A 23,751-nucleotide genomic window follows, 5' to 3' on the forward strand; every position below is an offset into this window, starting at 1 on the left:
GACGCGGGAATACCAACACGAAGAATCATGGAGGAAGAGAAGAACGGTTCGTGGTATTAAACGCGATAGGCGTTGTAGCAGGAAAACGTTTTATTTCGATATCGATGTTTATTTCGACCGACCAACGCATTGGTCGTTCCCCGTACATGCTTGGACGTGTGTATGTGCTTGCAACAGATGAGCGCCGCGACGATGCGTTCTTTTTACGCGTAAAGTTCCCTCGTCGAACGGAAAAGGGGACGAAACTTTTTCCGAGGTGCTCGAAAAGAAGGAATCGCGCGAACAAAGACCGGTGGGCCCGTTTTTTTTCCCCAAGTCATAAATCGCTTGCAGCGTAATAAGCACCGGCCGATCGATTAAACCGACGAAACCGTTATTGCAAAAGTTTCGAGCGATTTACGGCGGAGATAACGGCTGGAATTTCGCGTTACGCAAAATCTTGACGGAAACTTTCTCGACGACGGCGAACCGAAAATAAAGCTCGCAGTTTCGAACGGTGTTGCGTGTTGCGTCTTTCGAGCAAAATCGATCTTTGATGTACTCGGCGAGCAAACACTGTTTCCTGTTGCCAGCGGGCAGCTCGCGAGTTGTTCGCGAACAACTCAGTGTGGACCCAGCATTTGACCTTGTTCAGATGTTCGAGGTGTCGGCACAAAGGCGTCGCTGCATGCTGTACAAAATTCACGAGAGAAAAGAGAAAAAAGATCGGATAGCGACGCCTTCGCACACAGTGGTCCCGAAGCCGGAAAACGTGGCCAAAACCTAAAATATGAACTTTCGGCTAGGTAAGTTTTAAGTATGCGGTTGGTTACAGTAACAGTAAGTAATCTTGGTTACAGTCGTTTTTTTTTTATAACTGACCAACAGTCACAGTCCGAACTTCGAGGTCATTAGACCGTACCTTTTTAAGCTTGTGAAGCACATTGCGAATTTTAAGTGCACAGTGTACAAATTGTCTTGAAACGTTTCGATTTTAATTGTGCATTATGGATGCTGTTTGTGGAGGTAAGTTGCGTAGTTTTCAGTGCCAAATGTTTATTGTTAACTGATCACTATGTATGCAAAAGAGAGAGTAAAAGTGAAGGCATAAATTTTTAAGATGTAGAGTAAAAGTTGCAAGTCCCGCACGGTCCATCGCTAAAACTTGTTGGAGCATCTACTACATAGTATTATCTTGCAATTCTAAAACAAATTAGCTGCCTCTAGGTGCCTCTGTGGTCGTAGCACTGTTTTTTGTAACGCAGAGTAGGTACTTCATGTGCTTTCCTTGCATTTCTTGTTAAACTGTGAGAGATATGCACTAAGTCTAAAATTTAAACAGATTTTGAATAGAGTGTCAATTTTTTATAAAGAATCATACATCCGAAATTTTTCTCTATTTTTCAAACACGAACGCTGTTTTTATACCGGCTGTTCATTTGAAAACTTTCCAGCCGAATATCCCGAAAAGTATGAAAGATATTTAAAAAAGTGTAAAACACGTGTCCAAGGTGTTGGGGATATTAGTCTACTATATAACACTCACTCGTTTGTTCTACCTTTTAGTTATATTAATAACAAATATACAACAGACGTTATAACACGTGCATCTCTCTCGCGTGGTCACATTCAATCTCATCTCTTGTATCATTCTTTCATTCGCATGTCCAAGTCTTCTATGCCAAATATTTTCTTCTTTGGTAACAGTTGCCTTTTCTTCGGCCACAATATCTCCTTGAACATAATATTCATTACCTTTACGCACAGCTTTCATTTGTACTCCATGGTTTTCTTTGTACACTATTGTACTATCCCTATCAAATTTCACCCTAAACCCACGGTCCGCAAACTTCGCAACTGACAGTAAATTTGAATTGAAATCTGGAACGCATAATACACTAGATAATCTGATTCTACGATTTACATTTGTTTGGTCTATCGCTATCTCTCCTATCCCTTTTGAAGCTATTTTTCTCCCCTCTTTGTCTGCTATAATTATTTCCCTATTGTCACAAGGCGGTATCAGTTTTTTATTTGGGTGACGTTTTCAAGGTCATTCGAAGGTCAACTTTGTTTTTTCAAATGGAAACCTATATTTTTGATTATGGGATCTTATCGTACGTAAAAAGACCAGCAATTCTTCAGTTATTTCTTCTTTGGGAACTATGAAGTGCGAATAGAATACCCACTTTATACGATACAAAGGGTAGAGTTTGCTATCCGGAGAATTAGTCTTTCCCCTCGTTCAGGTCAATATGAGACAAGTTCAGATTCGTGATCAGCCACTCCAAAAACGGTCTAATACCAATTTTCAAGCAGAACCAATAATTTTTGAATAAGTTGTGAGGTTCTGACCACGTTTTGGCGATTTGGGAGCACTGTACTTGAAACGCGCGTAAAACGCCTGATCTGAACAGGGTCTTTGGATAGATCAACGACGGTATGTAGTTGCTACACCGAGAAAGAAACGTGTTCGATGCGGTTCGCCATAGACGCGGAGGAAAGGTTGCTTTGATTGGCTGATCGCCAGTTTCCGTTCGTCCGCACTGCGACCTGCACTCGACCGTAGTTGCGCACGAGTTCGCGCAAAGTGGATTTTCTTGCGCCTTCTTGCGTCCACGTCGATTTCGACGCTGCACGAGTTCCAAACAGGGCTCTCACGCCTATACCTATACCTACACGTATGTACGCATATGCGTTTGTTTCTTATGCGTGCAGGGCTCGCAACGTTTCCAACATTACATAAAGATTCTGACTAAATCGATTCTGGAGAACCTTCGTTCGGAATTCTAATATTGTCTGTTTCGGTTACGGTTCCCGTTTTGGTTTTCGGACTTCCACTGCTCGTCGATGAAGCCGGACGCTACAAGTGATGCTCCACCGATTCGTTCGAATACAAAAGAACAGGATATTATTCAACGTACTCACAATATAAAATGAGATAAAAATCGAAAACAATCGGAGATTAATTTATCTACATTTAATGGCGAATAATAGTGTGTTGGAGTATGAAAAATATGCGGTTGCTTGATTTACTTGCTTTATTAAAAACCCATAACATGTACAAACGTTTCTCCTTATACATAATGATCTTGCAAAAAATGTGTATATTTACAGTAAGTCGATACAAGAACTCATTCTGGAACCGTTTCAGAAGCGAGGTTGGAACCGTAACCAAAACTTATGATAGTTGGAAGTTTTGGTAATCGATGTTGCAACAGATGACAGATGTCGAGCCTTGTTTAGAAACAATACAGTGAATTCTCGTTACGAGTCAGCGCCAACCTTACGATTTGGAGTCAGTGGAACTACCCACCGCGGTGCAACATTGTATCAGAGAAAGACATTTTCTCAGTCTTCTTGTCACTATCGGTTAGCTATAGGTTATAGCTATAGGCTTATGACTAGACTGATCTTTATGCAAAATAAAAATTTTTCACCTGAATTGCAACGAACTGGAGTGAAATAGACATTTATTTCCTTTCTCATTGTGCTCAGAAGACTGAAAATAATATAGTAGTATGTTCAAATTTTTCTATTATTTCTCCCACTTAAAATAACACCTACTAATTTTTCTCATAAATGCATCAAATCCGTACTTATGACTTACAGACGGATGTGACTCTTGGGTTTCCAGCGTGCCCTGTCAGCTTTCGTCTAAGAGTCAGTCGCCAGAACGGCGCAGCTGACTCGTAACGAGAATTCACCGTATAAGGCTCGAAAACAAGGAACAAAGGGAAAGAGGATAACGCAGAGGATCGAGAATAACCGGCGAACATAAAAATCCGCGGGTCTAACGATACATTGGAGGTCGGAGCAGGTTGTTCAGCGATCGCCCATCACGAGGAAGCAACGAGATGGTACTTTCTCCGTGAGGGACGTGGTTTCGTCGAGGGTGCCGAGGTTCGCTCTTAGTAGAACATCGGCGATCACCTTCTCGGCGATGATGCTCTGCCGGGGCATCGACTTTCTCAATTTGCTGGCGACGTAACGGCCAAACGTGTCGAACTCGTCGTCGGTGACGCAGGTGGCGAACGGTCTCGGGGACGTTTCTCGGGCAGGCTCCTTCGTCGGACGATCGCCGGGGTAATTCTCTTGCTGGAGTTTCCTCTTGAACCCGTCGACACCGGAAACGGACGACGAGACCCTCCTCGTGTACGATCCTTCCGTCTCCAGGATCACCGGCTGGAAGGTCGGCTCCGGGCTGGCCTCCCGCGATGGCACCGGAGACGGTGGCTCGATCTTGTCCACGTCCGCTTGAACAAACTACAGGGAGAGAATGAACAGACAGAAAAAAAGAACAAAGTTGAGACTCGCGCGGATGCACGTGGGAAAAATGAAAAATCAAACTTTTTCTCCTCGGTGTGTAGAAACTTCCCTCTGAGGGGTCGCGAACGATATTTTACATCGAATTCTATTTATACATATTTTAGTTGAGGCGAAGGGTTTACCCTTCACGCTGTGACATCGAGTCGGTCCCGTGGCGAAGAATTCGAACAGAATCTGCTGAACATGTACGTAATCAATAGACTGCGGATCTTCGTGCAGAATAAAAAATATTTTGATTGCAAGACGCAGGAGCGAAATAAAATTCTTTTAATTATTTTAGTCAGCTGGAACTAATGCGCTGGTGCCCTTAACACTGAACCTATCCGAGCACAAAGTATACACAAGTGGAACGTCTTATGGAAGGGTGAAGATTGAATTTACTCAAACTTTGTAGGATTTTCATTACAATATGTGCTTAACACTAGATTTACGCAGCACTAAAAGTGGACAGTTTGGATTATTTTATAAAAATACCAAGCATATATATTCAGCCAGATTTTTAGCAGGCTTTTACTATAATATATGTTCCAAGGAATAAACGTGTTAAATAAATTTCCTATAAATGCATTTTTACAATCCCAATAATTGTAAATTAAAGAACATAAAACCCGTCATTTTTACGGGTCCCGTAAATCTAGTGTTAAATAGAGAAGTCAATTCAGTAGTTTCCTATGGAAACGTTTTTATAATTTCGATGATTGTGAAATAGATCATTTTGACCGTGGTAGGTTTAGTGTTAAATCTTCATATGTCCACTGCTTTGAATCGTGCTTACCCATTTTTGTCATAAATGCATAAAATCCGCAGTCTAGTAATTAATTTCCTTTAAGACTTTGAACGTCCAACTAGAAACCCGAAAAATTCCATAAAATCCAAGTTATTTAATGAAATAAAAATAGCAAAAAATTAAATGTATGATACTTGAAATGTACGAGACGTTTAAATGTATGATACCGAGTAATCCTCCAATTTTCTTGCATGTTACAGATCCTAATCAAGTTTAGTACAATGAATATATCAACGTAAAAATACATTTTAAAACCTGCACAAATAATTCCGTCACCCACGTATGAATGACGTGGCGTTCAACGTGTTAACTAATTTTAATGAAAAAAAATGTTATATCTCTTTTTTAATATTCATTATGCTTTAAAAAGAAGTATAATCAATATAGGCACAGTAATTGGTTCCCCACAGTAATTGACTCCCTCACCCTACAGTCTAAAATCTGAGTTCCATCAATCGCAACATGATCACATCGCTATTTATCTTCACGACATTTCATAAAGTATGTGTACAATGTATTCTTCAGTATTTATTTCTCGTCTTTCTTTTGTTTTTGTCCAAGAAATATTCATAGCCGCCTGTCCTACCTACCGTAGCCAGTCAATTCGACCACATGAGATAATATGGTGTTTACTTATTTATAAAACTCGATTCGGTTGGAGTCGATAGTTGGAGAATATAATACTATAAAATATAAATGTTATCTTCTTTCTGAAAGATTTTTCAAGACGTTATAGTTATTGTAAGAGGTAAAGTAAATCATAGGGCAGGTGGTGTAGCGTTCGTGCGACAGCTCCCGCTGTTGTTCACGAAGGAAGGTTTGAGAGTGCTGTGGCTCGTTGAAATATGTTTGATGTTCGAATCGCTCGTAAAAGCTCGAAATATGCTCGTGTCTTGAAATCCCATAGACTCGATATGTAATCTGTGCGGCGCGCAGCGATCGTCTGCTATCGTCTGCGCAAGGCGCGGCGCGGCGCGGCGCGGCGCGACGCGTCGTCTCTCGTCGCCTGTCGCTTGTCGACACGCCATACGGCGCCATGCAACGTCGCGCCGTGCCACGCCACGCCAAAGCAGCGTTGCATCGCGTCGCATTTCCTTTCCTCGTCGACGAAATAATGCCTCGAGAGAACTCGATTACGCGGACGCATCGTTCTCGCGCGCGCGGAATCCAGTCTAAAAGCGAGCGTCTTTGTTCGGTTTCCGATTTGAGCGTAATTTCCTGCAACGCGTGCGGCTCGACGACCACGTTTCGGATCGATAAAGGTCTGCGAAGAGAAAGAGAGAGGGAGAACGACAGCGGGAAGAGAGAGAGAGAGGGAGAGAGCAAAACGGCGTCGGTGGGAGAAAGAGAGAAAGGGACTCGGTCGGATGCCGTATCGAAGATGTGTATCGTTAACGACGACGATGCGTCGCGTTGGCTGATGTTGCTTCGAGAAAAGTCGTGGCCGAAAGTTCTCGCGCTTCGCCGTTCTCGATCGATTTAGTGCGATAGGTCTATAGGGGCAAAAATGTCTCGCGAGATCGTACCATCGACTCGTGATAGCCGTCGACGGGGACCGCTGGATTCTTCATGTCCAGGTCGTCCTCCGTCGAAGGTGCCTCGTTTTGCTCGGCGACGAACTTGAGAATGTCGTAGTACCACAAGGACGACCTGTACCGGAGACGCGGGTTGTTGACCATTCTCTGGGAGCTTCGGACCTTTTTGTACTCGCGCCTGAACGCGGTCCTTAGGGTGTTGATCTTTCTAATGACGGTCTCTTTGTCCGCGAGCGGGTTCACCTCTCTGAGCTTGAGAACGAGGGCGTCGTACGCGCGATTCCGTAGCAACCTGTCCTTATAACCCTTGTACCTGACCTGCCACAAGCAGGGAAAACTTCGGTACAGTTGAATGAACTCGGTGAGAAAGTCATGCGTGTAGCCGACCAAATCCGGGCTCGCCATTCTGCTTGTTATCCACCGGGACGACGCCACGATTCTTCCTCGCCGCGTAATCGCGTCCAGCTTTAAACCCGAGGAATGACAAGCTGCGATCGAGTATATAGCCAACCGACCTACCACAGCCTACGAACCAAACCGAGTCGAACCGAGCCGAACCGAGCGTTGCGCGTTGCACAAAGGAATTGCCGTTGGAATCGACCAAGCGATACGAACACGAACGCACCGTGAATGACCACGCTCGACAACAGACGAAGAGCCACTGCCACCGACTCCGAACTCCGACAGCGATCGGTCGCGTACACGCGTGCCATTGAGAACGCTACGCGTTTGCTCAAACCATGTTGCCAGATCTCTCCAACGTCGAACTAGGTTTGTCGGTGCTTGCGCAGCCAACGCTCGACGCTCGACGCTCGACGCCCGTCGGTCACACCGTTCTTTCGTGATCACGATCGCGCTCGCCCACTCTACTCCACACTCTACCTAGGCCAACCAAACGAAACGTGGCCGTGGATTTCGTCGCGCGCGCCCGGAATATTTCGTTGATTCCATCGCGCCGAAGCGATGGTCGACCATCGTCGATACGACGTGCCCCCCGTTTGTGCAAACTTTCCTGCTTTCCAGGTTTCCCTTGGTCGCAACAATCCGCGCAAACACCTTTCACGAGTTCGGTCGAGGAGTGTCGTTGCTTGTCGACACCCGGTATATGCGTCTACCTGACGAAAATTACAGTCTGTTCCACAAGAGCGTGGACGCGATACCTGTGAAATTTGATACCCAATACAGCCTGGCCCCATTGTGCCAGTCCAAACATACAATGTCTCCTCTAATACACAATAGCCCCAATTCTCTTAGTATCATTTCTGTCACTAAGTTCAAGTCATTTCGAGATGAGTGCCGTATACGCTAAACGATTCGAAGCAGCATTCTTGCGCCAGCCCTCGAAACGGCCAAAAATGAGTGTTGGAAATGCAGCAAAATATCTGCACGAGTCTCGCGAATTTGTAAATAAGTGGGTGCAACGTTACAAAGAGACAAATTGTGTCGACGATCTCCCCGATCGAGGTTCGAAGCGAGCCACGACGAAAAGGGACGATGAAGCAATTCTGCAGCTTTTTTCGAAAAATCCGACACTTTCCTTACGCAAAGCGCAAGCAACGTTAGCGAAAAAGGGCATAAAAATAGGCATGGTAACGATTAAACGTCGGTTGGAAGAAAATAAAGTTGCACGGCGTAGTACACTTTCGAAGCCGTTGCTTTCAACAAAGCACGTCGAAAAACGGTTCGCGTGGACACATGAAAACGTTTGTCGCGATTGGAACAATGTCCAATCTCGGTCCCCCGATGCCAATCCAATCGAAAATGTTTGGTCTCTCGTGAAGTACGAACTCCGAGGAAAGCGTATTTTCAAATTGAAGACGCTAGTTCGCCGTATTCGAGAAATATGGAGATCTCTTCCTGTCTGATACGCCGCAAAGCTGGTTCAAAGTATGCCCAGACGTTGTGAAGCAATAATCGCTGATGGCGGTGATTGGACACATTATCAAGCAAGTGCGTATCAGTTCTTTAAATGTACTTTCGACCTGTACAACCTTTTTTACAGAAAAGATTTATTTGCACTCAGATATCGCGTCCACGCTCTTGTGGAACAGACTGTAACACTAGAACTACCAGTCAAAATGACTGGTTCCTAATTTTTTCTTTTACAATCACTGAAAGTTTTCTGGATAAAATCGAGAGCAGCGCGCACTAGAAAATATCTCCAGCTACAAATTCAGCTATAATTTGTCTTGATTCTGTTGCAAAATAAAGGCGAAAACTTGAAGCACGTTTCTGACGTCAGAATTCATAATATCGATAATACAGAGCAACAAAATGTGACAAGTTTAGTCACAGACTTAACACCAGAACTACCGGACCAGTCAAAATGACTGGTTCCTAATTTCTTCTTTTACAATCACTGAAATTGTAAAAATGTTTTAATCGGAAATTTTTTAATGAACCTCTTCATTCAAGCACATATTACAATAAAAGTTGTATGAAGTCTGAATGGGCACAGTCTTGTCACTGTTACAAAGCAATGTACGTCAGTCGCATTTATTGCTCGGTAGTTCTAGTGTTAACCCCCTAGGTTCTAGTGGTTATGAACCTAACTTGTGCCGGTGCAAACGATTAGCATCGTACAGTACTAGCGCGTACGCGATGTTTTTACAAACGCGCTTCGATATTTCGGATTTCGGAGCGACAAGATTTGATCAGGGCCTGCTCTAGGGGGGGGGGGGGACAACCCGGGCATTTGCCTGGGGCGCCATTTTGGCTTTGGCTGTAAGTGTGAGAAAAATATTGATGCGTTAAATATTCAATTAATAGAAAATTTCAGACCACCCTTGCCAGACAATTTTGCTAAAAAAAAAAAATAGGTCATTTTGTTCAGCGCGGTGCTTAGTGCTTAAAAAGGGGCGGCAATTTGTTTTTTTGCCCGGGGCGTCGTAACCGCTAGAGCGGGCCCTGTTTCGATCCGTGTCCGTCACCGATTTAGTCGAACTGGCGCGGTTAGTAGAACTATCGCTACGCTCATGGTCCGATCAAGTATAAATTACATATGTTGCGGACAATGCGAACAAGGAGGTAGTAGATGTAAAGAAATTCGCATAACCAAATTCACGATGCGCCGCGAGGTCGCATCGAGGCACGAGGTGCACACTGTCTGTCTACACCGTCGCACCACTACACCGGCATCGGTGTTGCAAATTGACGCATCGACCATCCGCCATTAACCTGCCAGCATAACGAACTGATGAATTGACAGAAAATTTTTAAATATAAGGCGTCTAGCATGTTTGAGCGCCGTTTGTTGTGTATAAACCCGCACGGTCACGGACGAAGAGAGTTAAGGTCAGTTCCAAGGTCAGAATAATAAAGAATATAATCACCAAAATCGCCGTGATTATTAACGCGCGGACCAAAGTCCTTCACATAAGTTTAACACTGGAACTACCGAGCCCTAAACGTGACTTAGACTTATCCCTTTATAATAACAACAAGATTGAATTTGCTCAGGTTTCATACGATTTTTATGGTAACATGTAATCCAAAGAAGAGATATATTGGGTTGGAACGAAAGTTCCTAGCGTTTTGAAATTAAAATTCACAGATGAAATTAAGATATTTAGTCATAGATTTATTCAATAACATATTTTCCATTCTGTTCTATTACTCTTTGCCATTTTTTCGGCAACTTATCATGTTATTCAATAAACCTATGAATAAATATTTTAATTTTCTCTTTGAATTTTACTTTAACGCGTTGACTGCCATGTCACCCATATGTGGGTGACGGAATTATTTGTCCAGGTTTTAAAATGAATTTTCACCTTAATATATTCGTTGTACCAAATTTGATTAGGATCTGTAAAACGCAAGAAAGTTGGAGGACTACTCAATATCGTACATTTAATTGTTTCAATTTTTATTTCATTAAATAACTTACTTAGATTTCATGGAGTTTTTGAGATTTCTAGTTTGGCAGTCAAAGTGTTAAGAACGCTATGAACGTTCGTTCCAACCCAATATTAAAAAATTTCTCGTGAAAACGTTTTCATAGTTTCAGTAATCGTGAAAGAAAAAATCATCCGCCAGTAATTTTGACTGGTTCGGTAGTGCTAATGTTAAATGCGCGTGTACACACTATGAGTATGTGCTACTCAACTCTAATCAGATCGTTTGATCGCAACACGAGTTCGCGCTTCTTGTATCTCGAATGTTCTTCGTTTCAGCAGTAATTACGAAATTTCGGGACGAATCCGAGAGAAGGTTACCTTATAAGGCACCCGTTCCGAATTCGTTTGTTGCAACTCGACCCGATCCGACCCGACTCTGCTCGATGCACCGTCTCTCTTTATCCCGACGCTCGCGTCCTACTAACTTTCTCGGAGAATCCTGTGCGTCGACATTTTAACACTTTACCGGTTCCTCCAATCGAGAGAAACAAAAAAAAAAAAAGAAAAACGAAACGAAAACATGCTCATGAATTTGAGTAAGGTCGCTGTTAGAAAATAACCTTTATCCAGTGACAATAACTTGGATATGACCTTTATGCGTCGTTTGAAATGAGTAACACACCCTTTAGATATAAACTTTATTATAAATGGTGATGCTATATATACAGGGTGAGTCACCTAACGTTCGCACCTCAAATATCTTTGTTCTTTCTAAAGATACGTAAAATATGGTAAGGACAAAGTTGAATGGTACAATGGGGCTGACACGATGCAAAAAAAAAATTTTGTTTTTATGTAATTTTTTTGGAGATATCAAGGTCACCTTGACTTTTTTCAATGGAACCACCCCTTTTTAAACACCTACAATGATAAGTCGCTTTCATTAGGAATTCAGTGACTATAATTAGTCCAAGGTCATTCAAGGCCAAGGACAGAAAAAACGTATAAAACTAAAGTATGGAAGCAGAATACGTTTATCACGGTTGAGACTTGCAGGAAATAGTAAACATACTATGGTCGTAGTTAAAGTAAACATACTAAGGTCCTTCAATGTTATTCAGCATTCTTATTTACTATCAGTATGTTTCCAAACGCGACTCCGCTATGTTATATTCGATGACTGAAAAGTGTGATATGATCACGATTTACTTATACAGGGTGAGTCACCTAACGTTTGCACCTCAAATATCTTTGTTGTTTCTAAAGATACGTAAAATATGGCAAGGACAAAGTTGAATGGTACAATGGGGCTGACAGGATGCCATAAAGAAATTTTGACTTATGTCATTTTTTTTTAGAGATATCAAGGTCACCTTGACTTTTTTCAATGGAACCACCCATTTTTAAGCACCTACAATGCTAGTCCCTTTCATTAGGAATTCAGTGACTATATTATTCCAAGGTCATTCAAGGTCACAGACAGAGAAAGCGGATAAAGGCCACATTTACGCCCCCGACTGGGTCCCGCTGTCCCTTATACCTGAACCCTCTTGCCATTCCTTATATTTGAGTACACAAGTGCTATGATATCGTTGAATTCCAACAGTTGCCATAAGATAAGAGAGCGCTCATCGATCTTCTTCGCGGTAGTTTTGAATGACTCGAGTATCTTAGCCGAGGCAAAGCCCGTCGACTCGAGAGTCTCGTTTCTGCATCTCTTTTCGTCCCTTTTGCTCGCTCTCTCCGTTCGACGAGCTCCGATTCCGCTCGCTCGCTCCCGCGTCGTCAGTCTCGCGAGTGTCAGCCGCGAAACGACTCTGTTCTCTGTTCCGTGTCGACCGCCGCGCGGTCCGACACCCTAAGAGATCCATGAAAATGAATTTTCGCGGTCCCGAGGGTTGCTCGGCTCCTTTGTATTCACCAGCGAGCACCGCTTTGTACTTTTCAATTTAGCCTAGACGGTTTTCCGCGGTCGATATCGAACGCGAATCCTCGGATTACGCAGGATCATTTTCCCCGTGGAAAGAACGCACAGAGAAACGTCGACGAATCGAATGGAGGTCCGAAGGACATTCCTATTCCTCGCATTCTCGGTTCGAATCCGGATGTTTCGAGAGGCGAACGAGATGCGCAGACAACGACGAGCAAAGAATCGCGTAGGTACGGCTCGTTGGCAAACAATAAGACGAAAATGGAAACGGCGCGTTCGCGGGAGTGAACCGGCGCAAGGCGAACGGAAAAGAAAGAGAGAGAGAGAGAGAGAGAGAGTAGTGAGGGGGAAACGGGGGACACGGAGGAGAAAAGAGTAAGAGGACCGATGCTAATCCTCTTTGTATGGAAAAACCAAGTGGTCCGTCGCGAGCCGACTACCAAGCAGACTTTCGAACAAGCTATTCAACCGGCGCAATATACCGTGCTAGTATAGCGCATCCCGTCTAGACGACGGCCGGCTTTTCTATGCGAACGAAAAGTTACCTCGTTATTTCGCGAGCGAACCGTGGAAAGCAGGAGAACGGCCAAGAAAAAGGAAAATCGAGATGGAGCGGCGTCGAGCCGCTCCGCTCCGCTCCGTACCGGCGCGCGGTCTTCCGGTTCTCGAAGATGCGCCCGCCCGCTCGTGTAATCGCTCGATGGGTTCTAATCGGCCGATCGATCGGTCCCGGGGCGACGTTATCGCGTTCGACGATAAGAATGGTTCGGTGTCCGACGGTCTGCGACGCCGCCGCAAAGCTCCACGCCATTTTAAAGCGGCTCCGTCGAACAATCTCTCGGATACCCAATAACCTGGTTTAATTAAATTCAAAACGGACGGACCTGTCAGTCGTTTCTTCGATATCCAATAACCGCGACGTACGAGCGGTCGGCAAACACCCAGGAAACTGGTGCAAACTCCGTTTCAACGACTTTATCTCGCCGCGAACCGCACAATACTGCCCCTATACAGAAATATCGGTTGAATATGCATCCTGACGGACGCACCGTGCACGCGCCAGGCCTTTCTATTGTCTCGGGGTACTACGTATAGCGTGTACACCGTAATACGTATAAACTGTGCGCGCGACAGTTTGCCTCGTGTTCGGTCTATCCCGTCTATCAGGATCGAAACTCGGCCCGCTTCCTCGTCGCGTTCGAGAACGAGAGACCGGCATTGAGACCGGTATCGAGCCTCGGTGGAACACCGAACCAACTTTGTTCGCGTGTATCTATCGCCAGACTCCTTTGGAGGAATCGTCGGTACGGAGCCCGCGAGACGTTGCAACTCTGCTCGCAAGACAGCGGAGAAACGATAACACGGGGTTGTTTACACGAGGAGAACGGAATCGAGACGATTGCCGCGTCTATCTACAGCAGATTTTCCCCGAAGAACGTTTCCACGAACGTTGCTTGGCACGAAGAGGTCGTACGACGATAGTAACTTTCATAGTCGGTTTTCATATTTTTGCAATCGAGTTTGACAATAATCGTCGTACCAAACAACATTTGTCGATAGGGAAGAGGGAGAGGGGGGTGAAACGGAACGGGAAAAAGTAGGAGACGAGCGAGTTACTGAAAAAATACGTTCGTTTATTATCTATTAATGAAATTATATAATAATTCTTACGGCTTAGAGTTCGAATGTGAATTAAATTAACCAAAGAAGGCATCGTGCGCGGAGCCCTCGGTCGCGGAATTTTGGAGCATCGACGCAGGGTAATGGGAAGAATGATCGCCGGTCCCGGAGTGTTCGGGCCCGTCGACGGATATCCCGGGATTCCCGTTTCCCCCTCCACCAGGCCCAGGCCCCGGACCCGCTCCGGTCCCAGCGGCGGGGCCGGATCCTCTCAACGGTTTCACATCCTGCGAGCTCTCGTAGATCGTTCGGTTCTGCTGGTTCTGCGAGTTGATCTCGTTGTAGACGAGCTCCTGGATCTTGAGCCTGACGAACATCTGCCGATCGAGAGGTAGACTCTTTAGAGGATTTCGGACGCTCATCAGGAAGTGGTAGGTGTCGTCGAACTCCTCCTCCTGCTGGGAGACGGCCAATCTCTTCTGCAGGTGCTCGTACCGTTTCCGATCGACCTCGCAGTAATCGTTGTCTATCGCGTCCATCAGGCTCCTCTTTCGGCCGATCTTGTTCAGTTTCGGCGGTGGCATCACGTGATGAAGACCGTCGTCGTTCGACAGCAGGGACTGGCAAGAGTCGCCGTCCAGGTCGTCGAACCGTGTCTCCTCGTGGCCCTCGAGAATGTCGATCTGCGGCTCGATCTGTGTCCCTTCCGGCGAGGATCGTAGCACCGCCGAGCAGTTCTGCGAAAGGGCGCAACCGATCACCCGTGAGTTCATTTGATCCCGCAAAAAGAACAGACTCTTGAACCAAACCCACTTGGAATCGTGCTCGACGCCGCCACCCTCGCATTTCCCTCGGTAAGTCTTCTTCAGTTCGTTGCGAAAGTTGTCCCGCAAGTGTTTCCATTTCGATTTCGCGACGTCCGCTGCAAACCAACAAAACGATACCACCCGGTTAATCGGTATATCTATATCTCATTCGAAACGGGCAAAACTTCTCGCAGCGACCCCTGCCCCCTCCCCCACCCCTTCCATTTGTCCGCGTCTAATTCGATTACTCGTCCCGTCTCGTCCCGTATCTCGCTTCCCACGCGCGCCACGGCCCACGAGTAGTCGCGAGCTCGCGTCCCGCTAACATCTATCGATCGAACGAGTGCCCGGTTAATTTCGCGGCCGATGCGCAGGCGTTTCCGAGCGCGCGCGCGCTCGCGCGTTCCCTCTGCTGCTCGTTCTCGATCGTTTTCAACCAACGCTAATTCTTTTCGTTCGTCTTCTTTTTCTTTCTGTCCGTATAGACGCGCGACGGCACGAGAAAAAGAACCGATCTTTATCCTTCACGTTTAAAGGTTAGAGAGCCTCTGTTCTAGGTACCTTTAACACCCAAACCCTCAGAGTAAATTTCCAGGTTAATCCTGTTTAAAGAAAAAAAAAAAAAGAAAAAGAACCGATCTCGACCGAGCAGCAGATTTTTCTTTTCCCAGAGAATCGAGCAGGACGATGGTCGCGCGACCTCGCGCGGCACGCGAGCGAAACCTGACCGCAGCGTTCGTTTGCCTTATCGATGTTATCGGTGTTGCAACTGCGCGCCGCAAATCGGCATTCGAACGACTCGATTCGACTCGACTCGACTCGACTCGACTCGACTCGGGTCGAGTCGATTCGAGAGGGGCGGAGATCGATCAAAGTCGGTGAAGAAGAGGGGACGGGCGTGTGCGTCGCCTGTCGGGCCGGTGTGGGTTCGAGAGGGGGCAGTAAACGCGTATCCGTAAAAAACGGAGAGGGATAGAAAAGCGAGCGCGCGTGACGGGCCGGGGGGAGGGAGAAGAGAGTAAGAGAGAGAGAGAGAGAGAGAGAGAGAGAGAAGAGGTCGACGCAGGCGCGCGTAGCCTCACCGCGAAAGAAGAGAGAAGAGAGAAGCGGGAAGAGTGAGAAGCGAGGCGCGGAGTGTACTCACTGGAGACCTCGCAAGCCCTCGCGATCTCCCGCCACATCTTCAGGATGACGTCGCGATTGTGGTAGTTGACGTTCTTCTGGTCCCAGATCGCGGGCCTGGCGTGCACCTCGGTGATCAGTCTCTGGAGATCCATCGTCATCGCGTTCCTACGGGCGCTCGCGTTGCATCTCCTGGACGATCGCTTGTTGGCGGTTCGACGGTTGAGAAGCGTGATGCCGGAGCTGAGGGAGGAGGCAGCCGCGCGCGAGCCGCTTCCTCCTCTGGATACGATTCGTTGAGATTCGTTGGTGTTGTGCGAGGACCGATTTTTCGAGGGTTGTTTGCTGCTAGGTTCCTCGATTGGAATCGTGGTAGCCTCTCCTCCCGGTAGAAGTTGTTGCAGTTGTTGTTGTTGTTGCGATAGTTGTTCGAACGGGGGAATCGCGTCGGTGGTTGTTTCGGCGTTATCGCCGCCGCCGCCGCCGGCAACGACGACGACCAGCTCGTCTTCGTCGTCGACGGTACTGTTTCGTCGCTGCTGCCGCCTCCTCTTCTTCCTCTTGCGCCTGGCGATACGAGAGCTGCCGGCCGAGGAGGAGCTCGCGAAGCCGAGCCGAGCGGAGGATCGCAGGCGAGACGAATCCAGGGCTTTTTCCTCCTCGACTCGTGCACGCGTGCCGCCGTCCATACACGGCCGGTACACGCGCGCGTCCAGCCGGGAAGACGCGCACCCGCTTCAAACGATCAGCTCGGATCCGGACCCGGATTAGGATTCGGATTCGGATTCGGATTCGGATGCGGATTCAGAGTCGGATACAGATACGAATTCGGTCTCAGTTTTGACCTCGGCCACGATATTCGTTTTCCGTCGCCCCCGTCCCGTCGCGTCGCGTCGTCGTCGTCGTTGTCGTTGTCGTTGTCGTCGTCGTTGCAGCTGCAGTCGTCGTGGTTGCCCCGCGATCGCGTCGCTGGGCCGAAACGACACCAGCCTGGATTATTACTAGACGACACGCGCACCTTCTCGGCCGTCCGCTTGCTCGTCGGCTAGCGTTACCACGGCGAGCGAGCTCGAGTCCCTGCCTTCCTTCACTTTTGCCCACGGTTTCAGCTTCGGCTTCGGCTCCGCTCGGCCCCGCTCGGCTCGACCAGCACGCCACCGCTCGTCACCGCTCGTCACCGCTTGCGATCCGCACCGGGTTTCCCTGCTGCTCGCTTCGCGATCGCTTCTTCGAAACCGAAGCCGAGCCGAGCGGAGCCGAGCCGGGCCGAGAGCAACAGTCTCCTCGCGGCTCGTAACCGCGCCGTTCCGCTCCGCACCGCTCCGTACCGCTCCGCGCCGCTCCACTCCGCTCTGCACCGCTCCACTCCGCTCCGCATCGCTCCGCGCAGCGCCGAGCCAGCTCCTATCGCACGCGATCTCTCCCTCTTCTTCTTATCGCTCGGCGCGGTCGCTTCGCTTCTCGCTCCTCCAAGGAATCTAGAAAAACTGCAAGGATGCGTCCGTAGGCATCTCAAGCTCCTGATTTATACCAATCTCCCAGGTTGTTTACGCGCGCGTACCTCTCGGCGCGATCTTCATTCCGTTCGGAATCACGAGCGAAACGAGACGCAATGCCGTTTCAATGCCGCTGATTGCGACTTGCGATGCGACGCGCAACGCGGAGCGGCCCAGGATGATGGTTCAACGGCTGGCCAACTCGAGCGTTCTCGGCTCGGCTCGGCACCGCTCGACGCAGACCGACACGGCTCGGCTCCGCTCGAGTCGATTCGATTCGATTCGCTCGAGGCCCAAACCACCTTGCGCCCGCAACGCCATCCTACTCCTGCGCGACCTTCTTTTTTTTAACGTGGTTGTAATCACACTCGTTACGGAGTCCCCTCCCTGACGGTGACCTCTCCCTGAGCTAATAAGGACGTGGTTAGGAACTTTGTTTTTTGTTTTTCCAGGAATCAAATTCCTGGAAACTTTCCGCCTTTCCGCTTCTTCGCAGAGTCCTCGGAGCCTCCTCGATTCTCTCGCCTAACTAGGATCCTGATTACCTCCCCATCGCAATACAGTCGCGCACTCGCAAAATAACAGGAAGCGCGTTGTAGGGTGTGTGTGTATGGTATAGGTATAGGACATAGGGCGTAGGGTGCAATGCGATCGATAGCAGGGTATACCAAGCGCGGATACTCGATGCAAACGAGAACAATTTGCTCGGTTACTTTTCTACCCGTTTGTCCATGGAATGCCCTCGATCTCGATCGAATAATAATAACGTGGTCCCTAAGGGTTAACCGGGGATTCTTTATTGGTCCGTTTTAGGCTGCGGTTACAGTCGCTCCGACGCAAATACGCACCGATCGTTTCGAGCGTCTCGAGAGGAATGTATTGGTATCGGTACAGTCGATTTCGTCGAGACCAACGTGGTCACAGGATAGGACAACTGATTTACGTGTAATGAACTAATACGTTTTAACCCTTTGGCACTCGAAAGGCGACTGTAAGGCGCCACTAAAAATCGCTGTCATTGTTCAAAATATTTTTGACATTATTAAATTTGTTTGTATTTAATAAATTACTAAACACTTCAGTATTGTAACATTGCACCATTTTCGTATGTATAAAATGAAAAAGAAAATGTATATACAGGGTGCGGCGCGAATTAGTCCCCACGATTTTTCAGCCCCTTCGGATGGTCGGACAGAAAAATGTTTCTTACCAAAGTTAATCAGTATTTAACCGACAAGAAATTGCAATATTTTAAATTTGAAAAAAAATCGATTTTCAACAAAAAATCAAGGTCACTGTCATATCTTTTAATGGGACTGGGTATTTTTAACTTGATAATATTGTAGGCGACGTCGAAACGAATTCAACGACCTGCTATACAATGACTTTCAGATGACCTTGAAAGATAATATCGCCATGAATCAATTGCTAGAATATTTGAAATATTTCGACGGTACGCAATAGCAACGCCTCGCATTTCAAATATTCTAGGTCGGAAGAAATGTTTCGTTTCGGAGTTAAAATAGCTTCGAGTGCAAAGGGTTAACTTATAGTTGCAAAATACAATCTGTCGGTATGAGAAATTGCGAGAAAAAGCCTCATTTCTTGAGTGTACAATATTGTGGAAATATTAAGCTATTGTTTCTGAATTTTGTCGACCAAGGTGGTCACAGGATAGGACAGCTGATTTATCAAAGATTTCCACAATTTACGTATAATGAACTAATACGTTTTAACTTAGTTGCGAAATACAATCTATCGGTATAAGAAATTGCGAGAAAAAGTCTCATTTCTTGAGTGTACAATATCGTACAAATATTAAGGTATTGTTTTTGGAGTTTTCAAACAAAAGTTGGACGATTGTACGATACTGAATTAAAGGAAAAATGTTTTTTTCGTTAACACGTTCCGTGCCAAGCCGTGTTTGCTTGACTTGTCGTTCGGGCCATTTAATGTTTGGGCATTAAATAAATATGTCTGTGTGTACCATCGGTGGTACACGTGGCACGGAACGTGTTAAAAGCAAATAAACATTACTATAATTTCGTTTAAAAGAATTGTACGTCTCCTTTATCATTAATCGAGGCATCTTCTTGTCCTCTATTAACACTTTGAACGCCCAACTAGAAACCCGAAAAATTCCATAAAATCAAAATAAGTTATTCAATGAAATAAAAATTGCAAAAAATTAAATGTATGATACTGAGTAATCCTCCAACTTTCTTGCATGTTACAGATCCTAATCAAGTTTAGTACAATGAATATATCAATATAAAAATTCATTTTAAAACCTGCACAAATAATTCCGTCACCCACATATGGGAGACGCGGCGACGAACGTGTTAAAAAAGTACTGAGGATCTTAGGTCAAAAACGGATTAGTTCAGAAGCGATTCATTTTCTGCAGCGTCCCTTGTCCCAGCCCGTTCTACACGATTTCTATTCCACAGTTACGTATTCGATGAAAGTCGGTATATTGTCCACCATCTCGCTGTTGTCGAACGCGTTGCTACTGCTGAACATCGAGCTGTCCTCTAGGCCCATCAACGGAGTGCCATCGGGTCTCGGGATTTTCTCGTTGATCTTCTCCATGTACTGACGCATCACAATGGAGCCCCTTTTCTCCACCGTTTCGATCACCTGTTTCCTGAATGATCCGATGAAAGCGTTGATCGCGGCGCTCAGGACCTTATCAACTACGCCACCCTGGAGCTTCACTTCCATCTTGCTGAAATGCGAGCAAACGCGATTAAAAATCACGAGGCCGAATGAGATCCACATGACGCATTCACGGATAATAATTACCGGACAGAGGTAACCTGGAACGACTCCAGACCGATCCTGTAATGCTCCAGATCTACCTTCAGTACCAGTCGCAACTGCGTGCCGGACAAACGGGCATTCAAGGCACCAGAACGCGAGGCGAACCAGTACTTGAAGTGGTAATCGTACGCGACCTGAAACATCCGAAACGAACCAGATGTCGATCAAGCTGTCGTTCTTATCGGGAGTCTATCTGGCTAGAGATCGATGCGACAAGCATCGATCGAACGGCTGGAGCGTCTTACATCGATCAAATCTAATCCCAGCTGCGCTTCCAATGTTACTATTTTATTTTCGTAAGATAGAATCACGTCGCCGCTGCGCTTCAGCCCGGACAGCCCTTGCATCCAACCCTTGCTCAGGTTGAGCACTCCCTTCGTGCCGAGTATCCCGTTCTGGAACAGATCAACAAATTTTTTCGTTTCAAAAGACACTCGGAAAGTTTTCATCCTCCTCCTCCGAGGAGGTGGGTCTATCCAGACCCAGATTATCGAAATCGTCATTTAATTACACAGTTTCCAGCGATGAAATTGAATGTGAATAGCTGCTATAATAGGACTAAATATGCCTACAAGAAGTACCTAGCACCAGAACTATGTAAAAAAGAACAATTGGTTAATAGATCAGCGGATACAGTTTTCTTTTCACATAGAATGACGATATTTTTTTGCAACAACAAAATCTCTATCCCCTCTTTTTCTTCTGAAGTTGTCCGTCCAACATCGCTTCCATTTAGCGCGAGAACAATGGGGTACTCAAGGACAAGGTCATCTTATATCGATAGAAAACTGTTGTCCTAAACACGATCAATTTGTAACACTGTAAAAATGGTCCGCCGTCCGAGTGTTCATTTTGTAGACATTTTCAGGGAAGAGCAGCTAAACTTGAAATTAATTTAGAATTCATAGCGAAACGGCACCCGCGAATAGCATTATCAATATTTTTCGTCTTCAATTCCAAATCAAGCAGAATCCATAATCGATTCAAACTACTCTACCTTACACTATGTACCGAACGATAGGTTGCATCGGATGAACGGAAACAATCGAGACGATACAGACAAAAGAGCCAAAGAAAGTTACCAGCTGTTTTTCGATGTCGTCCATTTTCAGAGGATCCAGCCCATTTTTTATGATAAGGTCTTTTACCACAGGCATCACATCGTCGAAGATTTCATTGATTTTGGCATTTAGTCCATCAGAAGGCTCGACCTTCAAATCATTTCCGTAAACCTGGGCTCTGGAAACAAGTCGAACGTGATTCTTTTTGATCGGAGAATCTAGAAGTTTCACACTAGGTTTACGGAGCACTAGAAGTGAATATTTTATTCTTATTATTATAATAATAAGAAGAATGTGTATGTTCAAGTTTTTTTTTTAGCCATTTTTTAGATAATATATACCTAAAGAAATAAATTTGTTGAGTGATTCCACGTAGGTGGATCTTCACAATCTCAACAGTCGTAAATTAAAAATATTGGAATCCGTCATTTTGACGGGTCCCGTGAACCTAGTGTTAATTGTTTATCGTCAAGAGGAGAACAGAATGCTTACAAATCGGGAATGTTGACACTCGCTTCCAGAGAACGTAACCCGACAACGAGCAGAAGTGCCAGTTGAAGAGAAAATTGAATACAACCGGCCATTCTGTGTATCTTCAAATAAGCAGGCAAACAATGAATTGCAAATGATCTACATCCAACCACCGACTACTACCGGGTCCTCTCACCATCCCCAGTTTTATTCACACGTCGCTCGATTATCTCGTCTCATCTTATCGCGATATCAATTTGTATCCTCATTATCATCCTTAACAAGTCGAACACAACATGATACGAGCGATACGGATTATTTTTTCTCAAGCAAAGATACACCTGCTGATCCAAAGTGATTGCCTCCGATTAATTCCTATCCGAAGATTGTTCTTGCTTTGTGGAAATCTTTTTCTTATAGAATACCTGGTTGGATGATACTTGAAAAAAAAAAAAACAGATACAGATCTATCATGTGGTACTCGAACGATACTTCCACTGCATTTTTCCCGTTCGAATAATCGATGGGTGAGACGCAATAGATCTCGATGCTCACTGAAAAAATAATTTTAACAACAACGGCATCGAAGAATCAATTTTTTCAGAGATTTATCAGTTTATTTCGAAAAACGTGGGTTTCGGAGCAAAATTTAATTTCATCGCGCTGCATGCACCATCTTGTTTTCGATCTATCGTTATCTCGTACGTCGACCGTAATTAATTATATTCTTATAAATTCGACATTCGCTTCGCGGGCGCAAAAAGATAAGTTTGTATCGATCGATCGTTCAAAGTCGATGGACAGTCGCATCGATCGAGGCGAATTAGGTTGGGTCGCAGCTGACCCGACCTCGCGGACAACCTATCCACTATATTAATTTTTTCATTTAGGAGAAGCAAGGGACAAATGTTTGCAAGAAAATGTCAAGAGTTTATTCAGACCAGAGTTCGGCATCATTTAAGTAAACGTTCATATAAATGATTATTTGATTAAAAAATTATTTGTTATTCGGAAGTTTAAATGAAAGGCAAGAAGAATTAATTATTGTTTATTGTATAGATCTAAATAAATTATGTAGAATAATTTATTTCTTATTTATATTGTCATTTAACCCCTTAACGCAGTTTTTTTTTTAAACCGGCCAAAAAAAATCAATTTTTGATATACTGCGCTTTTGTTCCATGGACAAAGGCTATATTTTATTCCTGAATAAATATCAATAAAACGATTTTTTTTTCTTTGCTTTCACATTGTTATTTTCAATTCTCGATTATATTCGAGTGTGAAAAATTATAGTTTTCTAGTAATTATAGTTACTCGAGAATTATCTTATGCACAGTTTGACCTGTTTAGCGCGCTCGAATTAACTCGAGCGTACAAGTTAAGGGGTTAATTGCTAATTATTTATTATTTATTCGGCACTCTAAGCCCCAAGCGATATCATTGAGTTCACGAAGAAAGACGCAAGTTTTTCATTCAGCTAAAATGAGTAAATGAGAAATAACGAGAAAATTCTCATTACACTGGCTACTCAGGCTACTGGCGTGGCGCGACGGTATTTATTTAAAAAGCTATTGACTAGAACTTTTCAGAGTTCGTCGTGGTAATAGGTGGGAAATAGTTGTAACAAACAAAATAACAATTTATTACTATGGTAACAAAAAAAAAAAAGAATATTATCTGACAATCCGTACGGTGAAACAATTCGTGAAACAACTCAAGTAAACACGGCGGAGGTTTTGAAGGTTTTGGTTCGTTGCCGTGCTGAAAAAAAACGTTGACGGTGGACGCGCAGAAAAATATCCTACCAAAACATTTTCCTTGGAACGGCGAGAAACTAACAGTAATGACCTGTCGTAAACCTCTCCATAGAGAACAGCCCCTGGGACGGTACATAAACAAGTCGAGGCTATCGTTAGATCTGCCTATCCCCACCTCAGCCGCGCCCGTAGG

The 23,751-nt window shown here is 45.3% G+C and overlaps 4 protein-coding genes across 5 annotated transcripts in view; 1 reads left to right on the forward strand and 3 right to left on the reverse strand.

Annotated features, from left to right (window-relative positions):
- The window catches only part of LOC143363059 (uncharacterized), a 51,093-nt gene that overhangs the window by 25,166 nt on the left and 2,176 nt on the right, over positions 1 to 23,751 (forward strand). The gene's annotated exons all lie outside the window — the stretch shown is intronic.
- Positions 3,056 to 7,067, reverse strand: LOC143362815 (uncharacterized). Of its 2 annotated transcripts, none has more exons than XM_076803287.1 (2): positions 6,652 to 7,067; positions 3,056 to 4,245 (listed from the first exon to the last, which is right to left on the reverse strand). In XM_076803287.1, exons 1-2 carry the CDS (start codon positions 7,033 to 7,035, stop codon positions 3,805 to 3,807), a joined length of 825 nt encoding a protein of 274 aa, XP_076659402.1. In that variant the 5' UTR covers positions 7,036 to 7,067; the 3' UTR covers positions 3,056 to 3,804. The 2 variants fall into 2 exon arrangements, with proteins under 2 accessions (XP_076659402.1, XP_076659395.1); XM_076803280.1 differs by having other exon boundaries at positions 6,622 to 7,067.
- Positions 14,013 to 17,274, reverse strand: LOC143365762 (uncharacterized). Its single transcript, XM_076806243.1, has 2 exons — positions 15,970 to 17,274; positions 14,013 to 14,941 (listed from the first exon to the last, which is right to left on the reverse strand). The coding sequence occupies exons 1-2, from the start codon at positions 16,634 to 16,636 to the stop codon at positions 14,097 to 14,099; spliced, it is 1,512 nt and encodes a 503-aa protein (XP_076662358.1). The 5' UTR covers positions 16,637 to 17,274; the 3' UTR covers positions 14,013 to 14,096.
- LOC143365763 (uncharacterized) lies at positions 18,219 to 22,072 on the reverse strand. Its single transcript, XM_076806244.1, has 6 exons — positions 21,820 to 22,072; positions 21,349 to 21,505; positions 20,512 to 20,661; positions 20,249 to 20,400; positions 19,783 to 20,171; positions 18,219 to 19,543 (listed from the first exon to the last, which is right to left on the reverse strand). The coding sequence occupies exons 1-5, from the start codon at positions 21,909 to 21,911 to the stop codon at positions 19,883 to 19,885; spliced, it is 840 nt and encodes a 279-aa protein (XP_076662359.1). The 5' UTR covers positions 21,912 to 22,072; the 3' UTR covers positions 18,219 to 19,543; positions 19,783 to 19,882.

Source organism: Halictus rubicundus, chromosome 2 (genome assembly GCF_050948215.1).
Source record: "Halictus rubicundus isolate RS-2024b chromosome 2, iyHalRubi1_principal, whole genome shotgun sequence".
NCBI classification, from domain to species: domain Eukaryota; kingdom Metazoa; phylum Arthropoda; class Insecta; order Hymenoptera; family Halictidae; genus Halictus; species Halictus rubicundus.